Source organism: Octopus bimaculoides, chromosome 1 (assembly GCF_001194135.2).
Source record: "Octopus bimaculoides isolate UCB-OBI-ISO-001 chromosome 1, ASM119413v2, whole genome shotgun sequence".
In the NCBI taxonomy this organism is placed as follows: domain Eukaryota; kingdom Metazoa; phylum Mollusca; class Cephalopoda; order Octopoda; family Octopodidae; genus Octopus; species Octopus bimaculoides.
The window spans coordinates 9,057,427-9,073,500 of NC_068981.1; the positions used below are offsets into that span (position 1 = coordinate 9,057,427).

At 38.1% G+C, this 16,074-nt stretch overlaps 2 protein-coding genes across 3 annotated transcripts in view; one reads left to right on the top strand and one right to left on the bottom strand.

The window, feature by feature from the left end:
* The window catches only part of LOC106874199 (vacuolar protein sorting-associated protein 35), a 37,467-nt gene extending 28,674 nt beyond the window's left edge, over positions 1-8,793 (bottom strand). For both annotated transcript variants that reach the window (XM_014921855.2, XM_014921853.2), the window contains exons 1-2: positions 8,694-8,793; positions 3,505-3,606 (exon numbers count right to left, since the gene is read on the bottom strand). In XM_014921855.2, the coding sequence (XP_014777341.1) occupies positions 3,505-3,606; positions 8,694-8,696 (105 nt within the window). In that variant the 5' untranslated portion in view covers positions 8,697-8,793. The remainder of the gene's footprint in view (positions 1-3,504; positions 3,607-8,693) is intronic.
* Positions 8,794-8,886: 93 nt separating this feature from the next.
* LOC106874197 (origin recognition complex subunit 6) overlaps positions 8,887-16,074 on the top strand; it is a 9,650-nt gene continuing 2,462 nt past the window's right edge. The window contains exons 1-7 of the mRNA XM_014921852.2: positions 8,887-9,028; positions 9,139-9,286; positions 9,812-9,975; positions 10,849-10,938; positions 12,447-12,559; positions 14,977-15,045; positions 15,583-15,687. Coding sequence (XP_014777338.1) covers positions 8,976-9,028; positions 9,139-9,286; positions 9,812-9,975; positions 10,849-10,938; positions 12,447-12,559; positions 14,977-15,045; positions 15,583-15,687 — 742 coding nt within the window. The 5' untranslated portion in view covers positions 8,887-8,975. The remainder of the gene's footprint in view (positions 9,029-9,138; positions 9,287-9,811; positions 9,976-10,848; positions 10,939-12,446; positions 12,560-14,976; positions 15,046-15,582; positions 15,688-16,074) is intronic.

Here is a 16,074-nt window from a genome sequence, read left to right on the forward strand (position 1 = left end):
AACATTAGTTTCTCAGGGTTAAGTTGTAGAAATATCTTTTGTTATAGATATTCAAGGAATTTTAGAGCTTTTTAAGGTGGAGAATATCTCGAGTTAAAAACATGTTAATAAGCAGTGCAATAATCAAGATGCCCTTCCTAATGCCAACCACTTTTCAGAGTGGATTGGGTACTTTTATACATGACACCAACACCAAGTTCTGAAATACGGAGACCATTCATTAAAATATTGTTTGTAAAGAGAAATGACAAATTAGTCTTCTCAATTTCTGACAACTCATTATTCCTGGGACAGTGAAAGTGTAAATTTGTAACTGGAAAAGGAAACTATTTGGATTGATGAGGAACAAACAGAAAGAAAAAGATGGCATCTTTTGGCTAGAATAAAGAGTGAAACTAGCTTGCAAAGATGATGTCAACTAGACAGGAACATATCTAAAGTTGTTTCCCTTTACCTACAAATAATCAAACTTCATTTCCCCTGGGAATGTAAATTAATTTTGTGAGATTAATTCTAAATTTCATAAAATTATCTCCCCACTTCTGTGGGATTTAATATCAATTACCACTAATCTTGTTTTCTTCCTCTTAGAAAATTTCATTTGATTATGAATTTTTTTTTTTTTACATGCATCATTCTGTAGATCCTCCACCCACCTCTGTTAGGAGGTGTTGATAATTAGGAACATGTATCCTGCTCATGTTGATATATTTTATCAATGTTAGTAAGGTGAAAGGTTAACAAAAGGATGAACTATGTCACACGTGTTAACAAGTCAACTATATTTAATTAAAACTATTTAGTTCCCATCTCAAAGTTCAAATCATGCACAACTCAGCAGCTTTTTCAACTGACTTTAAAACAAAAATCATCATCATCATCATCGTCATTTAATGTCTGTTTTCCATGCTGGCATGGGTTGGACAGCTTGACTGAGGACTGGCAATCCAAAAGACTGCACCAGGCTCCAATCTGATCTGGCAAGGTTTTTACAGCTGGATGCCCTTCCTAATGCCAACCACTCCTAGAGTGTAGTGGGTGTCTTTCATGTGCCACCAGCACGGGGGCCAGTCAGGCGGCACTGACATAGACCACACACAGATGGTGCTTTCTATGTGCCACCAACACTGGCATTGGCCACACTCCAATGGTGCTTTCTACATGCCAGTCAGGTGGCACTGGCATCGGCCACGACAACGATTTCACTTGACTCAACAGGTCTTCTCAAGCACAGCATATTACCCAACAATTAAAGGGTACTTTTAAACAGGCCAGTTATGCAACACTGGCATCAGTTCCCTCCTCTGTTAGGGTGTGACACTTCTTCACACAGCTGTCCTCATCCATACCCAACACATGACCATACCAGCGCAGTCGTCTCTCTTGCACACCACATCTCATGCTTCTTATGTCTAACTTTTCTCTCTGGGCGCTAACACTCTGTTGTGTATGCACAGACTTTACACATCTAGTGGAGTATACTACCTTCATTCCTTGCAAGGTTACACATGTCCTCAGTGGTCACAGCCCATGTTTCACTGCCGTTTAGCATGGCTGTTCGTATACATGTGTCATACAGTCTGCCTTTCACTCTGAGCGAGAGGCCTTTTGTTACTAACAGAGGTAAAAGCTCTCTGTACTTTGCCCAGACTATTCTTATTCTAGCAGCTATGCTCTCAGAGCATCTAGCCCCCACTACTGACTTGGTCACCTAGGTAACAGAAGCTATCCACTACCCCTTCTTTTCCCCACTAGCATGTAATGGAATCTGTTTTCTGTACATCTTCGGTGTTTATTGTCCCTGTGCATTTGTCACACACAAAAACTATCTTTCCAGTTAACCTTCCTTTGATATTGCTGCACTTCTTATGCGTCCACAGCTTACACTGGGTACACCTTATGGAGTTTCTACCTACACCTTTTCTACAGATCGAGCAGGGTCATCTACCTGAAGGGATTTGTGATTTGTCAGCCTTCCTACTTACTAAGACTTTGGTTTTTGCTAGATTGATTCTAGGGCCCTTCGATTTTAGACCTTGCTTCCACACCTAGTTCTGGTAATGACTCAGCAATAAGAGCAAGGTCGTCAGCATAGAGGAGATCCCAGGGGCAGCCATTCTTGAATTCTTCTGTTATTGCCTGGAGGACTATAATGAATAAGAGAGACCTGAAGACTGATCTTTGGTGAACCCCTACTTGTACCCGGAATTCTTCACTATACTCATTGCCAACCCTCACCTTACTGACAACATCCTTGTACAGCTCTCACCAACCACTTGTCTATCACTAGTTTCCGTAGTGACCACCAGAAAAGGGATCAAGGGACCCTGACAAAGGCTTTCTCCATGTCAACAAAAACCAAGTTCAGAGGTTTATCTTTGGCTAGGAATTTCTCCTGCAGTTGTCTTACCAGAAATATAGTATCAGTGGTGCTTTTCCCTGGCACAAACCCACTGCATCTCGTCTAAACTAACCCTCTCCCTAATTAATTGGGACATGACCCTCTCTATCACTTTCATCACCTGATCCAACAATTTGACACCTCTGTAATTATTCCTATCTAAAGCGTCACCTTTACCTTTGTAGCAGTTGACTATGGTGCTGCTATACCAGTCATTAGGTATGACTCCATGTATCACCTGGTTGACTATATGGGTAACTAGGCTACAGCCTACACTGCCAGATTTTTTAAGCATCTCTACAGTGATTCCTGATGGGCTGAGGGGTTTCCCTGTCTTCATACCCTCAATTGCTTTATCTACCAAGGTACTGTCAATTCGGATAGCTGGTCCCTCTGTTGGGTCAACATTTGGCAGACTCTCTTTCTCACATTCATTCTCTTCATTTAGCAACCTTTCATAGTAGCATCTCCAAGTCTCTCTCTCTGCAGCATCATCATATGTAAGTGAGCCACCATCCATGCGGATACATTTCTCTCCTATGACATCACGATTCTCTCACACTGTCTTGCAATACAAAACACTTCAAGTCTCTAGTCCTCACGATGCAGAATATTGGTAAATTTTGTCCTATCTGCTTCCCCTCTGGCTAAGTACACCTGTCTCCTAGCTTCCCTTCTAGTGATCTGATACTGTTCCCTGCTACCACTGTTCTTCCAGTCCTTCCATGCCCGTTTCTTTTCTCTAATGGCCCTGTCAAATACATTGTTCCACCACCACATTACCTTAGGTTGAGAGGGGACTTTGCACCAGCCACAGATCTGGTTAGTGGCCCTCAAGAGGTTGTCCTGTAGGAACCTCCAGTTGTCCTCCCCATTATATGATGCTATATCCTCCTCTTTTTCATCAAAAGCTTCAAGTAATATGTCTCTAAATCCCTGTCCATTCAGAGGAGCCTTAAGCTTCCAGACCCTTCTTTTCTCTGCTGGTGAGGAACCTAGCAGAACCTCCTCTCCACCTTACTTCAACAAGAACTGTAAAAAGCCATTGATATTTTACCACTTAGTTTTAGCAACAACAAATGGAAATGGGAGAAGATATTTACCAAACATCTTTTCATCTGAAAAGATTGACTCTTAACCACTTTTGTAGCTTCATCGAGAAGTTTTTCTTGCTCTTCCTGTGGTGATAATTGTGGTGTTGATGGCTGGAAATAAAGAAATAGATTAATGAAGACAGAAAAATTAACATTTTTACAGGAAGAAAAAGAAAGAAAAAGCATTAGAAGTATAAAAGATCAAATCATTGATTATAACTACCTCAGCAAGGAAACAAAGAAAAAGAAAAGGAGTGGAGGGAAGTAAGTAGCAGAAGATGGAGGGGATGGAGTGACAGGTTATACATCCCAGAACAAATGGCATGTTTAGCCATGCCTCACAGACACGATTGCAAAGGTGTTGCCATGGATAGTGCAACAGCCACCCCACCTGATGGAGCTCATTTCTCAGATGGGCTTCACGAATCCTGATTTGGCTGAGGAAATCAGCAGTGTGGGGTCTGAAAACACCTGAGGTCCCAATAGTGACTGGCACAAAATGGTAGCAGATGGTTGCACTTCTGTCCTCTGAAAAATTATGTTTAAAAGTTAGATATTTCCAGAAAAAGTTTTTAAAAATTTAATACACTAAATCTGATGTTTTCTTTTCATGCTAAAACCAACCAAATTTCTTAGACTTACCCTGCCTCCCTTCCCCCATATTCCCCATTATATTATTTTAGAAGAAGTCCAAACATTAAAAAGAAAAATTGCCCTACAACAGCTGAATTACAATATAAAAACAACTTGTAAACCACATGACCTTTCTTAGAAACCCTCACAACTTGATACAAATATTACCATAAGATCTAGATTACAGCATTAACGATCATTGCTTAACATTCAGTTTGCATAATTATATTTAATTGAACATGTTATTATATATTTGTTTTTCATAAACAAATCTGTCCTTAAATATCTTATGCACCCTGTATATACATACACACACACACATGTATATATATACATATATACACACACACACTTCAGGGATATGATCTTGTTTGATATGCAGAAAAGGAATAGGTATCAATTCCCCTATGCTATACACACTGTAAGCTATGGACATACAAGACTATCAGAGAATGTCAGCTTCATATGTGACAGATGTACTGGAACAATACAAACTATGAGCACACTGGAAACAGATCTCTTAAATACCTGGAAGGTCCACTAGAAATAGAAGGCAATATTTAATTAGCAGGGGAGGTGATTGCACGAAAAAAAAATATAGTAGCCAGTGTGTGAATAGGTTGGAGAAAGTTCAGAGAGCTGCTACTACCACTGCTGGCAACAATAGTCTTTTCTCACAGAGTGAGAAACAGATTGTATGATGCTTGTGTTAAAACTGTAATGCTACATGGAAGTGAGATATGGGCCTGGAATGGAGAGGATTTTGAGAAGACTGGAGAAAAATAAAGCTAGCATGCTCTGCAGGATGTGCATAAACAACATAGCATAAATGTGCTGAAAGAAAAAACTGGAAATAAGAGAAATCGGAAGAAAGAAGAAGACTGCACTGGTACAGACATGTGATGCATATGGATGAAACACAGGTGTATAGAGAAGTGTCACTGAATGTGGAAAGAGCTTAAAGAAGAGGGAGACCCAAGAAGACAACAAAGTGGTGAAGACTGACCTCAAAACCATAAACCTCATGAAGGAGATGACAAGCCAGATGTGGTTCTTGAGAAGACCTGCTGACCTCAATGAAACTCTGGTTCTGGAATCATCTCACCGTTATCCATCTTTCATTCTTAACACTGTCCTCTCCATCTTTTACATTGCTCATCCTCCTCAACCAACAAACAATTTCTTCTCCACCCACCATGCATTTCCTCCTCCCCCTTTCACTATATTTGTCCCACACTCTTACAATGTACCCAACCACATCATCTCTTTACCTCTTGCTTTTGCCCATCTCTCTCTCGTTTGCATTATCATTAATATTAATACTTATCAGCTGCTCTTCAGTGTGGCAGAGGACAGGCATTAGGGTGGCCACCAAGCTGAAAGTGTACCAAGCAGCTGACTGCCTGCACTGCTATATGTTTGCAAGACATGGATGGTTTACCAACGCCATGCCAAAAGACTAAGCTACTTCCATGTGAACTGCCTGAGAAAGCTGTTGAAAATTACCCGGCAAGACACGGTCGCAGACATGGAGGTCCTCTCTTGAGCTGATCTGCCAAGCCTTTACATACTGCTGAAGAGAGCACAAGTCAGGTGGGTGGGCCACCTTGTTCGAATGCCTGACACACAACTACCCAAAAGACTGCTATACAGTGAATTAGTGGAAGGCAAGCACACTCAGGGTGGACAGAAAGAGCACTTTAAGGACACACTCAAAGCTTCACCAAAGAGCTTTGAGATCAATGCTAACACCTGAAGAAATGCGAGCACAAAAGACTGCCCCACCTGGCAAGGCTGCACCAACATCTCAATACCTGTTCTTCATTATATTCACTCTCTCACCCATTTCCTATCACAATCTCTGAACACTCCCCCTCAACACCCTTGCAACCTCTACCCACCCACATTTCCAATTCTGTCCCCACTCTTACTCACCCCTTACTGTGAGGGTCTATGCTGACATTTCATCACCACTAGATTTTCATCCATTTTCAATCCCACCTAAATCACGCCTATCCTCTCTTTCATAATGTCAGTAGTTGTGTAGCTCCCCTACAGCAAGAAACCTGTTCTGTTCTGATCCCTTCTCTCTCACCTCTCTACGGTAGCCCGACTCAGTCAAAGGGTATCTTGGTTGTGCAGGCTGCATAGCAACCTCACTAGTGCTGGTGTAACAAATAAAAAAAAAATGTACCTAACATACACTGCAGGGTAGCTGGTGCTAGGAAGGGCATCCAGCTGTAGAAATGATGCCAAAGCAGACACTGGACCTGTTAACTCCCTTCAAACTCTCCAACCTGTACCAGCATCATCAAACATGAACATTAAATAATGACAATATACACATTTATGAAAGATGTGTACATGTATATACAACATAAATACAGAGAGTGTCAGCTATTTGAGAACAAAACTTAGGAAATTTAAGTGGCCCAAACTTTAAATATCTTCACTGTTTTCAGCACCGACTGGAAGTTTTGAATCTAACGTAGATGATGAAAAGATATGTCATTCTTGTTACCTTGACTACCAACTACTCTGTGATTGCAACCATCTTAAATGTCACTAGGTCTTTCATGTTTAGGGTCAGAAAAGAGCTCTTGGCCTCTGAAAGGAATATATCTTCTGTGGCCAAAAGAAGAAAACATTCTTGACCATCAGATGCTGTCAGAAGAGTCGAGTTTGTCCACAAAGTTTGGGGTGTCATCAGTGATAATCCTAGCAAGTCGATGAGGACCAATGTCAATCATTTCCATCTCAGAGTCAATGATGTGCAGCGTATGTGATAAGAAGAGGAAAGTCCATGCCCAATAGGAGCTGGGATAACCCACGTGATCCATTGAAGCTCTTGCTGAACAAACTCAAGCACTCCCAGGAGTCCAACATGTTCTTCACAGATGAGAACTGTGCCCAAAACCAAAAAAGTGAACAAAAGAAATAACAGCTGGCTCTTTTCGTCCCCCCCACACACACACACACTGAAGCCACCATGTTTTTATCATCTGTGTTGGTCGTAAGCAATGAGGACTGTACCGGATCACTTTTTCCTGTAAGGTCTTAGAGTAAATGTAGCAGTCTTCAATGAGACAGTTGTCAAACCCTGGATCGAGGGAAGTGTTTGTGGGGTGGGGGGGGGCAGTACATGTTCCAACCTTTCACACAGCTTGTACGACTCGGAAGTGGTTATTCGAAAATTTTCCTGATCATGTTATCCTTAAAATTTGGTCTTCCAGCACTTCGGATTTAACCCCCCCCCCAATCACTTCGACTATTGCGTCTGGAGAGTCGTTGAGGAGATCAACAAGGACTCATTGATGTCTGCTATTGGGGACATTATGGCCAACATGAATAAAGATCACCTGATTAACGCATTTAGTCGCTTCAGAATCCGTATTGAATGGCTTTCGCTGTGAGCCTCTAAGAATATGTATACCAAATTCTGTAATAAATATATTAAAGTTTCGAATACTTTTGTTTTCCTTAAATTAACATTTTGTTCTTAACTAGCTGACACACCCTTAATACATACATACATGTATATAAACATAGATAAATATATAAACATACATAAATACATCCTTATAATGCCTATACACAGACAAACATATATACATATTTAAATTTAAACATTTATATATATATATACATGTATACACATAAATATTATATATATATAAGAGGGTATGTGCTTGTAACATTGTTTTGGTTTTTTAAAGTGAGTTCTATAATCGTGAATTGCTTGCGCCGTACTGGTGTGTGTATGTGTAATTTTGCTGACTAATAATATTAATTAGGAAATGCCTTGTTTTATAAGAATGTCTTCTACAATTTCAGAGAGTAATGTTGATTTTAAAGTGATTCAATAAAAAGGAAAACTAAAGATCAATGAGAGAGTTTAAAATAATAAATTAGGTTAATCTGTGGAGAAACAGTTGGCAGTGAGGGAATTCTGTTTAAAGACCGGTCGGGAATTGCAACAATTAAATCAATAGAAACGAAGAAGACTCGTTCGGTGGTAGAAGTAACATTATATAAGTGTTTACGTTCTAATCATGGTCCATTCGGTATGAGTCAAGTGAAGAAGACTAAACATGGACAGAAATCTATTAGGATTAGGATTTGTAGCAGAAAATATTTGGAATAATAATAATTGTGAGATGTGTCAATGTTGGGACTTGAGGATGACTTTGCATTGCTCCAGTCTGGTCTCTCATTAAAATGGATTTCTAACATTATGAAGAGGGTAAAGAATTAACCTATTAGTGTAGATATTAATGTTGAAAAAGTGATTAAATTAAGAATAAAATGAAAAGATCCAAAGTTAAAAAAAAATTGTGGAAAGGGCGTGTGTGTGTGTGTGTGTGTGTGTGTGTGTGTGATGGTGCGGAGGAAAGGATTAGACATAAAACAGATTAAATAGCAACGGAGGCAGCAATAATAAGAATAAGAATAGAATGTTATATTGTGGTAGATGGAGGACATAAATAGAAAAGGAAAAGAAAATGAGAAAATATTTCCATTAAAAATATTTCAAAGTAAACAAATGGAAGAGAAACAACACCCACCATGATGAAATCATGTGACTAATTTACTCGGCAGGACGAGATTATATCAGCAGTCGGGTTTCCAATCTAAAATCTAAAATAAAATAAAACATTTAGATCGGGTGATTTCTATAAGATAGTTATAGGTATCGAAACAAAATTATTATCCAACTGATATTTATTAAATAATAAAAATATATTAATTTTTTTCCCATCATTCAATATTTCGCGGGAAATCTAATGTGTTGGAGGTGAACAGCTGTGTTTTAGCGGGGAAACAGTTTTATTGAAATCACTGAGAAAATGCTTCAGGTCTTGGGAACAAAACTCGGATTAACAAGTGTTTCAGTCCTCAAGTAAATATATCTTTTTTTTATATATCGAAATTGTTGACGTTAAAATATATTCATTTATTTCTTATTTAGATTCTAACGTAAATCTATTAAAACGATCAATCTTATTACAGACATGCTAATGAAATCTGTCGCAAGATGGAAAGTGGTCCAAATGTAATTTCTTTGTCATTTCTTCGATTAAGCCAGTCCTGTAAATGTGTCATAGCTTTGGATCTGGCAGCCAACAAATTTGGATGTCATCTTAAAGAATCGGACAAGGTAGGTGAATCGAAATGATATTAATCTCTTCTATATTTTTCTTCATTTTTGTAAGTCATATATTATTTTGTTGGCGACATACAACAAATAAATACAGACGTCCATCCATTCTAGGAGCTGGAAAGATAATCTATAATCAGAGATTTTAAAATCAAATAATGCCATAAGCACGACCAACAATGGGGTGCTCTGTGACTAACTCGAGAGTCCTCGAGCTGATAAATATCAGCCCCGTCTTTTATTGAGAAGATTTTACATTGGTGTAATTACTTCTTCGCCATGGTGTTGGATCAGTTTCTTCGCCCTCCCCTTCTTTTCCAATCCTCCCGTGCCCCACTTCCATTATAAGCGAACTCTGTGATGTCCTAAGAATGTGTGGCATTCCTTCTACTCATTCTGCCTTAGTAAATTATTTGTTTTTAATCTTTATTATCCATGAAGCCCTGATATGTTTACTTCATTAAGTATTTAAAGTAGGGGCGATCTTTCGATACTAATCCAATTTTTTTTTCTCTTTTAATCCAGTCGATGGCCATAAAACTGTCAGGCTTGAATAAAAAAGCATATTTAAATTCTTTCAAAACTGTTGAAAGTTTGTTGGGAGAACAACAAAAATCCTCCATTCGAGAACTTTGTGTACAGTTTGGGTGTACGGATATCGCTGATGTGGCCCAGGAAACACTCAACAGGTAAATAGTAAATACCTGTGTATTGTTTTGTTTTTTAAGTATTAAAAAAGTAAATACTATTGTTTTTTGTTTTATGCCATCCGATGTACATTTTGATGCATCTTAGAGATTTATCATCACGAGTTAAGCAAATACTGTCACTGTTGAGTTCATACTATTGAAACATGTTTGGAGTTGTCTCTCTTTGGGAAATAATATAATTGAAATATTAGTCATTAACTGATATGGTTTTAACTGGAGAAGCATGATCTCCAGGGGCTACTGCAGAATCATCGCACCTCTCCTGAAAAAATTATTTCGGATTCCTACGTTTTAGATGTTGGAGATTATGAATATGCAAACTCCATCCTCTATAGGACCACCATATTTAGTTGGCAAATATAGTTTATGAATAAATGGACAGGGATAAATAGATAGACAAATAAATAAATAGATGAAAAAGTTAAAAATTTTAAATTGGGGAGGGGGTGAAACTAAACTCTGCTTGCGAAGACCTGTTGAGGCAAGTGAAATCGAAATCCATATTTCTGGGTTGATAGAAGTTTGAAAAAGGCATGGGTGAGCGAAAGATGAGAAATGGATGTAGTGAATGGTAGATAAGGGTGGGAGGGTATCCAATGGTACACATACGATATATATAAATATCTCATTTAGATTCATCCAGAATGAAGTAATGTGGCTTGATGCTAAGTTGTTTTATAATCTCTTTTTTCATTCCTTCATTGTAATTGAGAGATTGTTGCCAATAAGAATATAATTCTCTGGTAATGTTTGGAATTGAGAATTGCAGATTTACTGACAGCAATAATGGATGCAAAAGACTCATTAAAACTCCACAAAAGCTAAGATGTCTTTGATGTCTTTTTATTTCAGGTACCAGTCAGCTATGGTAAAGAATGGATGTGCTGATATTGACTTCAAATCAACCCTTTTCTTGGCTGCTGCAGTTGAAGCTGCTTGTCTGTAAGTTGCTTGAATTAGCTTTTATCTTTTACTTGTTTCACTCATTGTGGCCATGCTGGGGCATCTCTTTGAAGAATTTTCACTTGAATGAATTGAATCCCAGTACTTTTAATTTTAAAGCCTGGTACATCATATTCTATCAGTCTCTTTTGCCAAATTGCTTAAGTTACTTGGGATGTAAACACACCAATACCAGTTGTCAAATGGCAGCGGGGAACAAACACAGGCATGAAAACATTTATATATATATATATATATAAATTAAAATTTAGAGGTAATACTTGACAATTGTAAGCACCTGTGTATGCCAGCTCGTGGTTCAGGTGAAAGAATAAATTGTAAATCCCAAAAATAACAACAAAACTACAAAGGATTCCGCGGTACACGTGTTTCAAGTTTTATATGTGTATAATTTACAATGTAAAGCTATCCTCAGCCGCAAAATTATTTCTCTCCCAGGATATTATACCACATCGGCGTTGAAGTAGGAAGAAAGGTGTGATGTAAGAGGTGAAGATCCTTTCGGTATTCTGTATAGAACTATACCTCGTATAATTCTCCACCCAGACATAATTTCTCCGGTCCTCTGAAAACCGTCCATACCTTGCCACGATTCTACACACTGATAAACAGTGATTAAGACAATTATCATCTCAAGTGTTGTGCTGTGCCTTAATTTAATTAAGAAATGATTGATGATGTAATCAATTGTTGGCTATTAGGTTATTGTGGGGTATTCTGGCAGGATTATCTGCTAATTTAAGTTGATAATCCAATAACAACCTTCAGATATGGTTTGAGATAAATAATAGTAACAGATTTGGAATTTAAACTAGCAGAAGTGTTACTGTAGAGTCTCTAGCAGGGTGCCATGAAATGGCTTCTCAGTCTACTGCAGGTAAATATTATTGATTGAAGAGAGTAAAAGTGATTAGCATCAGTTTTGCCTAAGAATATTGGTAATGCCAAGGAAATGATTCGTGCTCAAAACTAGTCTCCATAGAAGCTTAACAAATGTAGATGTCTTTTAAAATTTGGATATTTCTTGGAATAGACGTTTTATTAATAAAAGTTTTTTTTTTGTGTTATTGATCTCATTCCAGTATATTATTGGTATACCAACTGACAGAATTAGAAAGTAAGTTAGTCAACATGAACAAAGGCTTGTCAGACAGTTCCGAAAGTGGCATTGGTTGATCTGTTACTGTTTTTCATACCTGTAGTAACATTAATGACCATTTTGAAGTCCTCCAAGACTGGGAGAAAGAAGTGATGAAGTTACCTTAGGCATCACTTCAGAATCTGCTGAAAACCTGTGGTTTACCTGTTTTCTATGGCTTCTGTTGTTCAATTATATAGTTCATATTAAAGAATGATTGTTTGGAATTATTCAGGATGTTGTGTATGTTTGTTTCAGAACAATAATTGACAAATGAGAGTTTAGAGAGTAAAAAAAAAATACCATCTGAATCAGTGAAACAATTCTTTTTCTTGTTATTTATTTTCAGAAAATATAAATATAAAATTGACCGACTGAAATTGCGAGAGACTTGCAGTGTGAAGAAAGCTGTTTTTCTCCGACTTGTTGAACAACTTGTAAAATATGCAGAGGAGATAAAAAGTAAGTTGAATGACCAGATATCTTATTTTTGACGATTCATTTGAAATTAGGTCACAATAATCAGTTCAGCTTTTCGATTGTCATTTACCTGCATCTTAATGAGTTTTTATTGGTCGTCTCTTCTATTTGCCTGCTTATTTTTATTTCATTAAAACTTGTAATTAAAGTGTTGTATTTCAATTGAAACTTTTTCCTATGTAGTTCAGCTTAAGGAATTCACATGCTAAAAACCTATTATTCTACTGTAATCACCCCGCCCCCACTCCCCATCATCAGATAGAGCACCCTCAACTATTCTTTGACCCTATGCTGTGCACTCCTTGAAGCAACATGTTGAAGACAGCCTGGTTAAGCAGTTGGAGAGCAACCATCGAGATGAGCAGTAACTCCATTAGCATGGGGTCGAATTGGGTTCCATGAACTACAGCAAAAGAAACCTGCCTAGGACACGTAGAGAGGGGACACTTTATTCCTGACAAACAGCCTCTTCCCTGCTGGTCCATTTATTTATTGCAGTGACTTTTATTCTTATTAATTATACTAACCCACTTCTACTGCTGACAAAGAAAATTTAGGGAGTTCTTACTCCTGCTGGCAGCAAATGGATTGTCAGATCATATAATTGTATTTGAACAGTGACATTACACAGTAGCATTACATGGGCTTAAATACAGAAGATTTTTTTATAGTTGTGTTTGAAGAGCAATACCACATGGTAGTGAAACATGGCTATTGATTAGAGAAGATTTGTGAGGTGTACAAATAAATAGAACAAGCATGCTTGGCTACATGTGTAACATTTGTGTTTGTGAATGATGGAGCAGAAATTGGTTGAGAGAAAAGGCGGTGAGCTGGCAGAAGTGTTAGTACGCCGGGCGAAATGCTTAGCGGTATTTCGTCTGCCATTACGTTCCAAGTTCAAATTCCGCCGAGGTCGACTTTGCCTTTCATCCTTTCGGAGTCGATAAATTAAGTACCAGTTACACATTGGGGTCGATGTAATTGACTTAATCCTTTTATCTGTCCTTGTTTGTCCCCTCTATGTTTAGCCCGTTGTGGGCAATAAAGAAATAACAAATTGGTTGAGAGAAAAGGCATCAGATATGATGTGTTTGATAGAAAACAGAGCTGTGATGTGTGCAGAGGATCGCAATTGAAATAGAAGGAATCTGAAGACAAGGAAGAAGTGGTAAAGCTGAGTTGAACTCCAAAGACTGAACAGCACAAAGGATTGTTACCAGTGGGGAGATGCTATATTGGGGAAGGGGTCATATCCAGTGAGAAGGAGGCGTGTGGCAAAATGCTACACTAAGGAAGACCTGTCCAAACCATACAAGTTTAGGGGATAAAAGAGGATGCAAAATGATAAAGAAATCAGCTGACCTGCGTAAAGGAATTTCCTTGTGAATATTTCAACCTGGTTTTGTTAAGTTAGTTTGGACAATCTAAAGAATGGGTAGTCGTGGGGTAAATGGTTAACAACCAGCTGTTAAAGGGGGACTCAACAATCTACAATGTTTGCATATTCACCTTAAGATTGAAAAAGTGACAAAAATCCTAGAATTTTCAATGATTTCTGATGTTGCCATTATTTGGTCTGGTGGCATTTCTACCTCTGTGGTGCCAGATGAAAGGAATAGGTCAAGAAGGTAATATAGACTTCTAAATATTGGATTATTTGTTGAGCTGTTGAAAATTTACAGTTAAGGACCGAAGGGAAACCCCAATCTAGATATAACCAAGGAAGATCTGAGACGAGGTGGTGAAGCATGACCTTCGAACATTCGGCCTTACAGAAGCAATGACAAGAGACTGAGACCTCTGGAGATATGCTGTGGTTGAGAAGATCTGGCAAGTAAAGTGAGATTGCAGCCATGGCCAATGCCAGTTTTGCATAACCAGCCCATTCCAAAATACTCTTGAAGCATCAGGAGATTTAATGTGCTTGAAAAGACCTGTTGAGTCAAGAGAAATCGTAGTCGTGGCCAGTGCTGCCTGACTGGCACCCATGCTGGTGACATGTAATAAGCACCATTCAAGTGTGGGTTGATACTAGTGCTGCCTGACTCCCCATGCCGGTAGCACATAAAAAGTACCATGGTTGATGCCAGTGCACCCTGACTGGCTCCCATGCTGGTGGTATGTAAGAAGCACCCACTACACTCTCAGAGTGGTTGGCATTAGGAAGGGCATCCAACTGTAGAAACCTTGCCAGATCAGATTGGAGCCTGGTGCAGCCTACTGGCTTGCCAGTCCTCAGTCAAACTGTCCAACCCATGACCGCATGGAAGTGGACATTAAATGATGATGATGAATCTTGGCTGCTTGCAACAACCTTTGGCTAAATTTCTATTCTGATTCTGCAAAAGTTATTCTAAGACAGTACTAATTTCAGTATTGTTTCTTTTATTTTTCAGGTGAAGAAAAAGTAGTTGTACAGAAGAAACATCGTAATTTTATTGAAGAAATTGATGCAAAATCCAGAGGTAAAAGACTTGTTGCAATTCTTAGTTTCTTCTGTAACTGAACTGTTGTTTGAACACTGAATCTGCAGCATGGAGTTGTGACTCATTAAAATGGTTTCATATTTGCATGTCAGGATATTTAGTCTGATCCTCACCTTGACGAAATCTTCGTTACAACTGGAGAAGAACAATCCAAAAGATCTGCCAATCGTCCGTATCCCTTCAACCTGTTCAATCAGGACCAACTTGGAGCTGTTGTACATTGGAAATTAAACGATGCAAAGGAAATGTGATTCCTAAAATAGTCAAGATTTAGATGGCTCCCTTGTATTGTTGCTCTGACTGAAAACCTCTCCCCTATTTCTTTGTTTAACACCAATTCTTGTGCTTCTCTGCTGCTACATCTAACCCTGTGCATGTCACACATCAAAGATTTAAGTATTGGCCATATATGGTTAAAATCTTGTTCTCTCTGTCGATTTCAGTTTCAGACCAATATTATTTTCACTTTCAAGCAATTTTTGGTTTAATGTTTTCTGTGACTTCTTTAATTTCTAGAATTTGAACCAACTTCTAAGAAAGCATTGATTGAGACTGAAGAACCAGCTCTTAATTATGAAGAATGGAAGCGAAAAATTTTAGCAACAGCAACAAGAGCAGAAAGTAAGTCTTACAATTTGTAAAAGATGATTTTATTAAAAAAAATTTTTGTATTCTCCTTATTTTGAATGTCTTGATCAAGTTTCAGTATTATATTTTTGTTGTATAAAGCTGTTTATTAGCATTACATGTTATATATATATATAATTATGTGTATTTCTTCTATCTTAATGAATAAAAATTCTTCTGATCGAATAAATGGGTTAATAGAAACCAATGTAGCAAAGAACACAAAATAACTGTGGTTTAGTTCCTGTTTTTAAGGCAGGAACTCCTTGAAATTTTGGGTATTTGAGTATATTTAAGAATTTAAGGATTGGAGAAAACGCATGTTATAATTGCATACTTTATTCCTACATATGTTTCAAAGGATTACAACCTGTGTGATCC